The sequence below is a fragment of the Paroedura picta genome, chromosome 16, assembly GCF_049243985.1.
Source record: "Paroedura picta isolate Pp20150507F chromosome 16, Ppicta_v3.0, whole genome shotgun sequence".
Classification (NCBI taxonomy): Eukaryota; Metazoa; Chordata; class Lepidosauria; order Squamata; family Gekkonidae; genus Paroedura; species Paroedura picta.
In genome coordinates this window covers 13,928,343-13,942,011 of record NC_135384.1, presented here as the reverse complement: position 1 = coordinate 13,942,011, position 13,669 = coordinate 13,928,343, and the positions used below count along the sequence as shown (strand labels likewise).

The following is a 13,669-nucleotide window of genomic DNA, read 5'->3' as shown; positions in this document are numbered from 1 at the left end:
TGTGCAAAACCCCTCAATAAAGCTTCATTCATAGAAATTGAAGAAGTAAAATCAATCAAATATGTTAGAGATGGACAAGATGCAGAAAAAAATTCTAAACCAAAGAAATTTTGACCATGTGAACAAACTGTGAAGGTATTTGGTGTACTGTTTAAGGAAGGAGGAAGAAAAAAAGAGTAATAACATCTATAAAGTAAGGACCAACAACTTACATATCTAGAAAGAGAAATTCAAGAACAATATGTTAATGTTCTTGCACCACTTTACAGAAAGAAGTTAGTTTCAGAAAATACAATAAGATAATGTTTAAAAGATATTCCAAATTTAAGGTTTACCCCAGAGCATAGAAAAATGCTAAATCAAATAATAATTCAGGTAATTTCTCAGGCAATAAAAATATTTTCATAAACAAAGCATCAGACCCAGATGGACTACTTGTTGTTAGGTGTGAAGTCGTGTCTGACCCATTGCAACCCCATGGACAATGATCCTCCAGGCCTTCCTGTCCTCTACTAGTGGACTACTAGTAATGTATTATAAACATTTTGAAGTAGTATTGATACCACCACAAAATGAATGAGATAAAAGAAGGAAATATAATACTTCTGACAGGACAAGAGGCATATATAATGTTTATGGAGGAGGAGGAGAAGGAGAAGAAGAAGGAGAAGGAGAAGGAGAAGAAGGAGGGGAAGGAGAAGGAGAAGGAGAAGGAGAGAGAAGGAGAAGGAGAAGGAGAAGGAGAAGGAGAAGGAGAAGGAGAAGGAGAAGGAGCAGGAGCAGGAGCAGGAGCAGGAGCAGGAGCAGGAGCAGGAGCAGGAGAAGGAGAAGGAGAAGGAGAAGGAGAAGGAGAAGGAGAAGGAGAAGGAGAAGGAGAAGGAGAAGGAGAAGGAGAAGGAGAAGGTGAAGGAGAAGGAGAAGGAGAAGGAGAAGGAGAAGGAGAAGGAGAAGGAGAAGGAGAAGGAGAAGGAGAAGGAGAAGGAGAAGGAGAAGGAGAAGGAGAAGGAGGAGAAGAAGAGTTAGTTCTTATATGCCGCTTTCTCTATCCAAAGGAGACTCAAAGTGGCCTACATTCGCTTTCCCTTTCTCTCCCCACAACAGACACAACAGAAAGCACTGAAGCAACATTGACCCTGTCATCCAGACCAATATCTTTATTGAATGTAGATTACAAATTTTTTGCTACTGTAATGGCAGAATTTGGAGACCAAGACATATGAAGAAAGGTTGGGGGAGCTTCGTTTGTTTAGCCTAGAAAGAAGATGACTGAGAGGGGATCTGATAACCATCTTCAAGTATTTAAAAGGGTGCCGTATGGAGGATGGAGCAGAATTGTTCTCTCTTGCCCCAGAGGGACAGGGATGAAATTAAATCAAAAGAAATTCCATCTAAACATCTCGAAAAAGTTCCTGACAGTTAGAGCAGTTTCTCAGTGGAACAGGCTTCCTCATGAGATGGTTGGTTCTCCATCTTTGAAATTTTTTAAACAGAGGCTAGATAGTCACTGAAAGACAGGCTGATTTTGTGAAGGCTCAAGGGGGTTGCAGGTTACAGTAGATGAGCGATTGGGATATGAGTGTCCTGCATAGTGCAGGGGGTTGGATTAGATGACCCATGAGGTCCCTTCCAACTCTATGATTCTATGATTCTATAATTCTATGATTCTATGTACTCTACTGCATATGAGAGTTATAATCTAAGCAGCCCTGAGCCGGACGGGAGGGTAGTATATAAATATGATAAATAAATATTTGATTCATAATAGATGCAATAGAATTTGTGAATAAGAAAAAAGAAAGCAGTGTTTCTATGTTTAGATGCAGAAAGAGCATTTGATAATATAACTTGGCCTTTTTTATTGAACATACTTCAGCATATGGACTGTGGCTAAGTTTTCATTTCAACACAGGTTTGATACTGGTAACATTTATTAAATATAGAAACACTCCAATCATTAAACTCAACAACCAGGATATCACTTACATTCTTCTCTACATTCTGCACCCTTTCATTTACTCCTTGCTCTTTAAATGTCAAAATGTCACCTGCCTTCTCTGATAAACAACATTTCTTCTTCTCTTTTCCGTTGCCATTTCTTCTGTGTTGTTTGTAATCATCACTTTAATGCTGGCTTTTGAAGTTAAAAACTAGGTAGCAAGATGAGTCAGAAACTTCATTGTCCTCATCTGTTCTGTTGGTCTAGGAGAATCTGCATTGTCTGTTTAATGACAAACCCTCTTTGTTTTCCCAAAGCAGAGACATCACAATTCAGTGTCACGAGGGTCTCAGCTATGTAGACTACTTAGCCATGGTCAGTTTTCTGGTAGCTATACTAGCCAGGAAGTTGCCTTATAGTTTTAACAAAACCAAGATTTTTTTCCTTCAGCACATTGGTGTTTTTCATTGTCTGGGTCTGTTTTTTCTACACTTATTTGAATACTAATGGGGAATCTATAGTACCTGTGGAGATCTTCATCTTGTTCTCTAGAGCAGTGCTCCACAACCTTTTTCAGGCTGCAGACCGGCGTTGGCAGGGAAGGCGATCACCCGGCAACACATGCCGCACATGTGCGGCACTCCCGCGCAAACATGCATGCGCAACCTGGCCACGCATGCGCAACCTGGCTGCGCATGCGCATTTGCAGAGGCAGGGAACTACGGCCCAGTGCCAGGGCCTTTGTGGCCCGGTGCCAGGCCACGGCCTGGTGGTTGGGGACCACTGCTCTAGAGCGGGGTTCCTCAGTTTCATTATTTTCTGCAATCCTGTTATACCAGATCTCATTCTGGCAAATGTATAGAAGAGAATAAAACTTCAGCAACAAACAGTCAGCTTGGTGATTTCTTTTTTCCTTGGGTCTGTCAGCTGGCTGTTGTTGTTGTTGTTGTTGTTTTCCAAATGTACTCATGGAAGTTTCCAAAACCACATGGTATCCCCCAAACTGGTTAAATAATCTCTAAAACAAGATCGCAATTTTTAAAAAATACATTCGCAATAAAAATGGAAATTATAACACTGCACTTCTGCCATAGAGCCTCAGCATACCCTGCACTATAATCATAAACAGATTATTATTGACCCTGTAATTTTTGTGATAATTGTGGTTGATGAGTTTCTTTCATCAGCTGCAAGCCCATTTTTTTTTCACTGTGAGACCATTACAACACCAATTAATCTCTGTTTTGCTTCAAAGTTTACTAGAACAAATAAAAAGGATGTTGTTAGTCTGATATTTGCAATCCAGCTCTGCTGTCACTGGAGGAGCTGGTAGAGCATCCGTGGTTCAGCTCTTAACATCTCTGCTAGTCTGACTACATCCCAATTAAACTGAGGGATCATGAAGGAAACACAGTTCGCTTAAGATTGTTCATGGTTAGGCTAATGGGTTTGCTTGTCCAAATCATCAGGCGATAATTTCCAGAACTGCAGTTTGGAAGCAGAATAGCTAATCCTTTTTTTACTTATAGCAGAAGAGGAATTCTCTCTCGCAGTCCAAAGAAGGATTTCATCTGTAAGCAACTAAAATAATTGGGTCATTTCCAGAATGAATATACAGCTCTTTCTGTTGCTGCTCCTACATCCTACTGTATCTCTAAGAAATCTAATAGCAAACCAGGCAATTAAAAATGACCTCGCTGCTTTCACTGAGTATTACGTGGTGGGGAACGCGATCATTGGTGGGAGTTTCTCTCTACATATTGCTGGTTGTGATCCTCCAACCTTTCAGAAGCCTTTGGGTGTTGTGGATATTTTCACAAAATGGTAAGCATATATTTCCTCTGTACATCTTGCAGCAAGCTAGATTTTCTATTCACCCACCCCCAATAATATGGAAACTTCCATTTTTTCCCCGTCATAACCATGCTATGTCTGTACAACCTAGCTTCATGGAAATCAGTTCCAGAAAATAGTTTCAATATGATATCTTACTATGTACAATTGATGAAACACATAAATGTATAAGGTTTTTTTAAAATTATTTTCCAGAAAAAGAAGATTGGTTGGATGGATCCTTCCAATATGTCAACTTGTACACTTTTCTTATTCACTGATCTTTTGATATCAGATGAGTTTTGTCTCTGTTGGGTCTCTTGATAGTTAAAAAGGGGTATCTGCCCATTCATCAGAGTAAAAATTTGCAGAATCCAATCTGATACCTTATTTGATACCTTTTATTGTCTATAAAGCAGACTGGTAGATAGGTAGAGAAATCCTTCTATCAACAAACTCTTAAAATATAAGGGGAATTGGTTCTGTTATTATGGTTAGGATTGTGGGCTCCAAGGAGAAAATGCAAGGTGACATCTGCAAGATTTGACTAGAAACCTGGACTTCAAGCACTCCACTCTTTGCAGTATACAAGTGTCATAACTGCAGGATGAAATGAATGATTTATGGGTTCGATCTAACGAGTTTTAACCATTGTGAAAAAGGAAGGGTGAGTGATGTTTTAGCATCAACAATACTATGCTGAGGAACATGCAGCCTCCATAGACAAAAGCCATCTGAGATGGGAGGCTGTAGTAGAATTACCTGACAAAGTAAGTAGGTAGTAGAAGAAGAAGAGTTGGTTCTTATATGCCGCTTTTCCCTACCCGAAGGAGGCTCAAAGCGGCTTACAGTCGCCTTCCCATTCCCCTCCCCACAACAGACACCCTGTGAGGTGGGTGAGGCTGAGAGAGCCCTGATATCACTGCCCGGTCAGGACAGTTTTATCAGTGCCGTGGCGAGCCCAAGGTCACCCAGCTGGCTGCATGTGGGGGAGCGCAGAATCGAACCCGGCATGCCAGATTAGAAGTCCGCACTCCTAACCACTACACCAAACTGGTTACACGACAATGCTGTTTGGACCACTCCTGCATCTCAATACAAAAGCAGATCAGGAATGAAATGTTTTATAATTTAATATAAAAATGGAGATATAGAATGTGTACAGGTTGGGATTGTTCAAGAAGCTCTTCTCAGATTCCACTATTATCTGTCACTGAAGAAATTACTTATTTATTAAAAGCTTAATATTAAAATGGATGGTTGCAAGCCCATGTTATCAACCTGTCTGGCGATAGATGAACTTGTAATTTTGCTATTAAATATTGGATGCTTCTACAGTCAATCCAATAGCTTGGTACCAAGGAATTAAGGGCAATAAATGGATATCTTCAGGGCCAAACTGAGTTGAAACCATAAAGGAGGTACCATGGTAACATTTGTGATCTCTAGATGTCTTATAATGGGAACAATGACGTGTCACCTTTTAATTTTTAGTGAGAGTGTTTACAGTTCAGATGAAATCTGAGACATTTTGATGCAATTCATATTGTAGGATGCTACTTAAGAACTACCAGCATATTCTGGCTTTTGTGTTTGCAATTCACGAGATCAATGAGCATCCAAAGATCTTACCTAACATCACTCTTGGTTTTCGCATAACTGATAACTACTACTTTGGAAGAACAACATATGCAACCACACTGCAGTTGCTGAGTGAACGAGGGAGATGGGCTCCGAATTACAAATGTGGCTCACAAGAAAAACTGTTGGCCATTGTTGGCGGACTCAGCTCTGAAACATCCATTCAGATATCAAACATCATAGGCGTCTACAAGATACCACAGGTATTAATGTATTTTATTAATGTTTTGAAAATGTACTATTTGTCTGTGTAATATTTAGTGACGTGTTGAAAATGCCACCATTTGCACTGAGACTCAAGAAGGATTGCATGTTATGAATCAGCACAATCAATGCAATGAGACTTCTAATAGAAATAAGGTCTAGGATAACACCAATGTGGAACAAAGTATAGGCATTTGGCATAATATGTTAACAAGAGCTGCCACTGCCCTAAACATGGGTCAGCCATTGTGCCTGGTGGAGGAGCTGCGGCAAGCTAGGGACACAATGGCTGCTCCACAAGTGTGCCGGTGTACATGGAGAGCAGTGCCAAGATTGGGGTGGGCCAGTCGAAGCAGCAGTACATAAAGGGAGGCATCCCTTTGATGCCTGCTGCCTCTGCCACCCCTTCCCTATTATGCTTCCCTCCCTCCCTATTATGCTTTTGGTTGGATGGTTTTGTATATTTTTCTGTATGTTTGACACAGCTGGCAGTTTATAGATCCTTGGCCAGGTCCTTGGCCCATTTATGGGAGCTTTCTTAAAGGGCTGTGCATATGTGCATAATGACCAACTTTCCAGTCGGGGAGGATGGCTGTCTCACATGGGGTGGCTGGGAAGCTCCAATAGAGGTGGCCACTCATGGGGTTTTCCATGCTTACCTTCCCAGGGTTCCAGCAGGCTTGATGGAGAGGGGAAGCTTGACTGGTGTGGTGGGCCAGCCTGCTGATGGTTTTTCCTTCCCCTTGGGGCTGTGGTATGCTGGCTGCAGTATGGAGAGGGTCATTACGGATTCACCCCCTCAACTGCGGTGCACCCATGCCCATTTGGATTGTCAAATAAAGCTGTGGCTCTATTAATACCAAAAAATCACATTCCTGGGTGTGTTTGGGTTCTTGAAGCACCAGTATCTACAGTCCTGCCTAGCAATGCTCAAAAGCTGAAATTGAAAGCAGTATAGTGAGAATGAGGCAATGTATACAGTTGACAGATATTGTAAATGATGTACAATTGGACTTTGAAAAAAAACACCTTATTTTCTGTGTTCAGGGAGGCATAGTTGATTTGACTTATAAATAAGCAAGTGTATCTGCTTTGTATTAGTTTGAAGATTTTAGCCATGGAGACTAGTAACAAGCAATTAACAATTATATTTTTTCAAAGTCCTTCATCTACTTGGCATTACATATGCAGCAGTCATCCCAACTGAATATCCAGCCCACTCTTCTCCACTGCCGCTCCCTAGATTACTGTTTCCCCCTGAATATTAGCAGGGACTGAGGCATGGACGTCTACAGAGGAATTACAAGCTAAGATCTAAACAGGTTTCTCTGCAGCAAAAAGAGATGCTAGGAATTGTGGGGCATCTGTGTGGTATAGGGGCTAATGTAAAGTGAAATTTGGGGAATACTGAGTGAAAGAGATGACTGCATCTAACCCATATTCTGTAAGGCTATTATTCTGAGGAGTACATAAATGTTGGTGCACCAGTAACTCCTCAATGTCTTCTGGCCAGATTGTAATTATATGCCCCAGCATAAGCAGTTGGAACAACTGAGTTATTGAGACCCATCAAATTGTGTTTCTTTTGTGACTATTACTTAGGCATGTCTAGATTTCTCTGATTTGGGTTCTTGTTTCTAAAGAGGCTTTCTGATCAAAATCTTAAACTGATTCCTCAGACGTCTTATCTTCTAGCTCAGTTATGGCTCGTTTGACCCAGCGCTGAGTGATAAAACCCACTTCCCTTTCTTCTACCGGATGGTTCCAAATGAAGACTCACAATATGAAGGAATGATTCAGCTACTCCTCCATTTCCAATGGAGGTGGATTGGCCTAATTGCTCCAGAGAATGACGATGGAGAAACCTTTGTGCAGACCATGATGCTGAAGCTCCCTGAGCATGCCATTTGTGCAGCTTTCACTCAGTGGATTTCAGTAACGTTCACAAGTACTGGAAAGAATATTTTCACACAGATGGAAAAATTAAACAGCTCTTTCTCAGAAAGCAAAATCAATGTGATTATTGTAAATGGGGACTTGCCAAGCATCATTTTATTGTCAGTATGGCTAGACTACCGAGGAGATAAAGGAAGACTTCTTGGGAAAGTCTGGATTATGACAGCCCAGTGGGAGTTTACAGCTGTGAATTCTCGGGCTTTCTGGCTACTAAAACCTTTTCATGGTGCTTTGTCTTTCACGATTCACACAAATGAAGTGCCCAGATTCCAGGATTTTCTTCAGGCTCTGGATCCTCAGCATCCGAAAGGTGACATCTACCTTCAGACATTCTACCAACATGCCACTGAAACCCTTCGTCATCTTGATGTAAACATCAGTTGGGCAAAACTGATGGATGAGATTCCAGGAGCAGTGTTTGAAACTAGCATGACGGGCCAAAGCTATAGCATATATAATGCTGTCCATGTTGTGGCTCATGCTTTAGATGAAATGTACACACCCAGGCTTACTCAGAGAAAACTGCAGAAAAGAGACCCATGGAAGCTACAGAGTATGCCACAGTGGCAGGTAACCAGCAGTGGGACACAACTCCATTATCAAAATACTGGCAATGGTTGACTGGAAGGATGTCAATACTGGCTAGAATAAGATGCTACATGTTCACAGAATCACAGAATCATAGAATCTTAGAGTTGGAAGGGGCCATACAGGCCATCTAGTCCAACCCCCTGCTCAATGCAGGATCAGCCCAAAGCATCCTAAAGCATCCAAGAAAAGTGTGTATCCAACTTTTGCTTGAAGACTGCCAATGAGGGGGAGCTCACCACCTGTTGAATGACAATGAATTTATTTGATTTTAAATACAGTAGTTGGATTAGATTTCCTTGATCTCTTGAATTAGTAAATTCCTAATTTACTCGTGGCCCGATTTTGAGCAACAGAAGATGCCTAAAAAAATAGAAGAAATTGCATGCCTAATGTTCTTAAGTAGTTTTTTTAAAAAAACACATGAATGAATATATACATTCACTACCTTATTATTATTATTATTATTATTATTATTATTATTATTATTATTATTATTATTATTATATTTATAGCCTGCCACTCCCTTGCGGCTCGTGGCGGGTAACAATATCACAAATCCCTATACCTTATACCAAAATAGGATCTTTGAGAATCAACCAAGGTCTCAGATCTTTCACATCACTTACTGCCTGATCTTTTAAACTGGAGATGCTAGAGATAGAGCATTCATGCAAAGCAGAGGCTCTTCCCCTAAATCACAGTCCTTTCCCCATTATTGCTGTTGATTCCTTAGAACAGAATTCCTCTAAGCAGAATTCCTGTAGGTTTGGCCCAAAGGGGCTGCTTCGGATTAGGAAAAGAGAATACCTAGAAACATTCTTCACTTGTTCCATTTTCTACTTATAAATCAGTCTGGTGTTTTTTTTTTATTTAGGTGATGGAGGAAAAGCAGTCACAAATCATCCATTTCTTGGCCCTGAACCAGAATTTATAGGATAGCTTTTGTTTATTATCTATTCTGTCAAATGTCCCAACAAAAGATTCCTTAACTCCAAATGAGTGGTATTGGTAGATTACCCTATATACATAGATCACTGATCACATAGCTCACAGAACCAAGCAGGACACCATCTTATTTTATCCATACAAACATCATTTCATATAGGATAAACTGAGAGAGACTGGCCAGCATATGGCCCACCTGAATCAACTATTTTAGTTTACATGTTCCACTTGTCACAATACTTTTGTGACAAGACAAGACCTTGACTACTTCCTGTCAGTGTATTGTCTGGCTAACTGACACGTTCTCTTCAATCTAGCTTCATCATCTTTTGCAAACCATCAGATTTAACAATAGTGCTGGGGATGAAGTCTCTTTTAATGAAATTCAAGAATGGGTGACTGGATATGACATTGTGAATTGCATTGTATTCCCCAATGAGACCTTTATTCGAGTGAAAGTTGGAAAGATAGACCCCCAGGCTGGGAGGGGGAAGGCATTCTCAATTAAAGACGATATAATCACATGGAATGACTGGTTCAATCAGGTAGGTAACTCTAGGGTAGATCCTATTAGTTTTCCCTTTTGATATTCCCTGATTCCTTTTTTTTTTCTACACACAAACTGGGTGGCTTGTTCTCCTAATGGATTCCACAGTTCCCAGCTTAGTCACAGCATGAGGATAAGAAGCCCTTCTTATTGCAATGTTTGCATATGTGTTTGTATTGTATTTGTATTTATGATTCTGTTGCCATGATGATTTTTGATATAGATATAATAATAATTAAGAATTATTATTAATAACAATATATTATATGTGTTACCTGCTCTTTCTCTTCAAACTCAGAGTGGGTAACATGTATGTTACAGAAATTATTCAAGGAAATTGAAAATCACGCAGACACACACACATAAAGAGACTTCTATTTACCTAATGAACAGGGATATGCTTCTTTATTAATATTGCTCCAAGCTTCATGTGACAGAGGAAAACTATATTACTATTACTATTACTATTACTATTACTATTACTATTACTATTACTATTACTAGTAATAGTAATAGTAATAGTAATAGTAATAGTAATAGTAATAGTAATAGTAATAGTAATAGTAATAGTAATAGTAATAGTAATAGTAATAGTAATATTATTTGCATTTATTACTCATCACCCTTGGCAAAGCCAGCTCATGATGTGTTAAAGGTAAAGGTATCCCCTGTGCAAGCACCGAGTCATGTCTGACCCTTGGGCTGACACCCTCCAACATTTTCATGGCAGACTCAATACGGGGTGGTTTGCCAGTGCCTTCCCCAGTCATTACCGTTTACCCCCCAGCAAGCTGGGTACTCATTTAACTGACCTCGGAAGGAGGGAAGGCTGAGTCAACCTTGAGCTGGCTGCTGGGATTGAACTCCCAGCCTCATGGGCAGAGCTCTCAGACTGCATGTCTGCAGCCTTACTACTCTGCGCCACAAGAGGCTCCTTCATGACAGGTTACAAGATAAAATAAGTAAAATACAAGTCCCCTAAAAAAAAAAACACTAAAACACAACAATTCAGAAAATACAAACCCAGGAACAACAAGATGGCAAACCAACCCCCCATTGACCCCCGCTGGGAACTAGGGGGAAATTGCTGGCCACCATAGATAGAATATGATGGAATACCTTCCCGCCTCCTTTGGGAGGGTCCACAGATCTTTGGGGGTTACCCACAGATTACCATTTCATGTTGATGGATTAAAGAGAACATATTTATAACCTCTACTGCTGATTTGTCAACATCTTTCTCTTCAATTTCTGTTAAGACACAGCCTCTGTCTGTATGCTCTGAGCGTTGCCATCCTGGCTTTAGAAAAAGAAAGAAGGAAGGCTACCCAGTTTGCTGCTATCAGTGCACTCAATGCCCAGAGGGGATGATTTCAAACAAGTCAGGTAAGCAATTGAAAGTGTTACCAATCTCTTCAGTAGGGAGCCACCATAAATATGTGGCGCGTGCTGTCAAATCTTCTTTTTAAAACCCACCTAATTCTTTATGGAGGTGAGAAGCCACAAACAAACTTACCCAAAAGGAATTATGGAAGGGATCTGTCATAGTGTTCGTCAACACACAATGAACTTTAAAAAATCAAACCCCAAACAAAGCTAACCTCATGCAAGAGCCAGCTTGGTCTAGTGGTTAGGAGCGCAGACGTCTAATTGGGCGAGCCAGGTTTGATTCCCTGCTCCTCTTCCTTGACTGTACCCTACCCGGGCTCTCCCAGAGGAATTCTGTGTTATGTCACCCTTGGCCATTAAGCCTAGACCAGATTGCTTTTCAAATACCAAGTCTCAGTACAGTTCATTACAGTCTTATTATCAACTGAGCAAGACTGTGTTTTGAGGGTTAGAGAGTAGTCAAAGCACATACTGAAGTCAGGATACAGAGGAGCAGAGTCAGAAACTGAATCAGAAGTTTGAATATCAAAACTGAAGTCTAGGATCTGAAAACAGGAGTCAGGGAACTGATGAGCAGATGGTAAGAGCTTTGCTGAGGTGAGGCCAAAATAGAACTGTTATTCAGGGTGATTGGTAGGTTTAATGTGCAGTTACACCCAAAAGCACATGCAATCCCTCTGTTGCTTAAGTGCAACCATCATTCACCAGGTTAGTGGGCACAGTTGTGGCCTTAGGCACCTTCTTCACCTGGCCCCCAAATGCTTTGACAGCAGGCGAAGAGCTGGACACTCCATTGGCACTTGGTGATGTCAACCCGTTGTTGCTTTCTGCATCCCAGTGAGCTTTTCAGCCTGGAGGAAGGCACTGATGATGTCAAGGGTCCAGCTAGTAGAAAGGGCATCATATCAGCTTGACTATACCCTGGCTCTACTGCCCAATCACAGCTCAAGCCTCAGTGATCGCTCCCTGGCTCATTGCCGCCCAGCTCCTCTTCCTGTATACTCTGACATTAGGGGCAGTAGGGGTGATAGTGCAGGTGCCTAGTCATCTGGGAGCAGAGATGGTGGCACATGTGGTGGCACATTCCTCCGGTGGTGACTGCGGCTCAGCCACCAGTGGCTGCTCCTCCTCCATCGGTGGAGGTGCAGGCTCAGGTGTGATGGACATGACAATGACAGATAATCATGTAATGTTAGAGTCATGTGACAGGAAAGAGGAAGGCAGAGTTAGGATCACACCAATCAGTTTGAAGGCCTGCCTCTGAGAACCAGCACATGATAAAAAGACCAGACAATTGTACATAGTGAGAAAGAAGCAAAAATTCAGAGTCATGGAGGAGTGCTATCCCCCACTGATTGACCATGCCTCACTGTCCTCTGTAGCATATGCAGGAACATTGGTGTTTTTTCTTTCTTCTCATGCACACCAGCAGTACAACTTCCCTAAAAGGCAGCAAAAATAGCTCTATAGAAACTTGTAACCCAGCAAGTGTGGTTCTGGGATCTACCTGAAGTTCTCATTCTAAAGGCTGATGAAGACCACAGCCTGAAATTCATTTGCATTTTATATTGCTAAAAAAAACTCCATAATGTTCATATTTGATTTGGATTGTAATTATTTTGAATGGGATATATAATTGACAGATTTCTTTTCTTTTAAAAAGATGCAGATGACTGTGACCAATGTCCGGATGAGAAATATTCCAATTTCAAACAGGATCAGTGCATTCCGAAAACCATACACTTCCTCTCCATCAAGGACACTTTGGGGATCATTTCAGTTTTCTCTTCCCTTTTCTTGTCTTTCATCACATGTCTGATTTTGGTAACATTTAGTAAATATTGGAACACTCCAGTTGTCAAGGCCAACAACCGGGATATCACCTATATTCTCCTCCTCTCTCTCTTGCTTTGCTTCCTCTCCTCCTTGCTTTTTATTGGACAGCCCAGCAAAGTCACCTGCCTTTTCCAACAAACAACATTTCTCCTTGTCTTCTCTGTTGCTGTTTCTTCTGTACTGGCTAAAACCATCACTGTGATTCTGGCTTTTGAGGCAACAAAACCAGGAAGCAAAATGAGGAAATGGCTCAGGAAGAGAGTCATAAACTCCATTGTCCTCTTCTGTTCTCTTGGTCAACTGGGAATCTGTACTTTCTGGTTAGCAACAAATGCTCCCTCCCCAAAGGTTGACATGCATTCCCAAAGCAGAGAGATCATAGTTCATTGTCATGAAGGATGTACCACTATGTTTTATGGTGGCCTCAGCTATATGGGCTTTTTAGCCATGGTCAGTTTTCTGGCAGCTTTCTTAGCCAGGAAGTTACCTGATAGCTTTAATGAAGCCAAGTTTATTTCCTTCAGCATGTTGGTGTTTTGCAGTGTTTGGGTTTGCTTTGTTCCCACTTACTTGAGCACCAAAGGGAGATCTATGGTGGCTGTGGAGATCTTCTCTATTTTGTCTTCTGGGGCAGGGCTGCTCAGCTGTATCTTTTTCCCAAAATGTTATATTATCATTCTAAAACCTAATCTTAACTCTAAAAAGCATGTTATGTCAAAACAGAGATAGCTTGGAATGTTTTGTCTTGTCAGTTTCATTTTGTGATAGTGAACCCATTTGAATTATTGCTT

The 13,669-nt window shown here is 41.0% G+C and overlaps 1 protein-coding gene across 1 annotated transcript; it reads left to right on the top strand.

Annotated features, from left to right (window-relative positions):
• Window positions 1-3,542: 3,542 nt before the first annotated feature.
• On the top strand, window positions 3,543-13,607 carry LOC143825387 (vomeronasal type-2 receptor 26-like). Its single transcript, XM_077313415.1, has 6 exons — window positions 3,543-3,760; window positions 5,322-5,613; window positions 7,310-8,140; window positions 9,424-9,651; window positions 10,913-11,039; window positions 12,706-13,607. Exons 1-6 carry the CDS (start codon window positions 3,543-3,545, stop codon window positions 13,605-13,607), a joined length of 2,598 nt encoding a protein of 865 aa, XP_077169530.1.
• The last annotated feature ends 62 nt before the right edge of the window (window positions 13,608-13,669 follow it).

Bases quoted from the DNA above. Each gene is read 5' to 3' on its own strand.
- LOC143825387 (XM_077313415.1), top strand. From the start codon at position 3,543: ATGAATATACAGCTCTTTCTGTTGCTGCTCCTACATCCTACTGTATCT. The intron at 3,761-5,321 runs GTAAGCATATAT...TTCATATTGTAG, and splicing joins GTGGATATTTTCACAAAATG to GATGCTACTTAAGAACTACC. The intron at 9,652-10,912 runs GTAGGTAACTCT...ATTTCTGTTAAG, and splicing joins GGAATGACTGGTTCAATCAG to ACACAGCCTCTGTCTGTATG.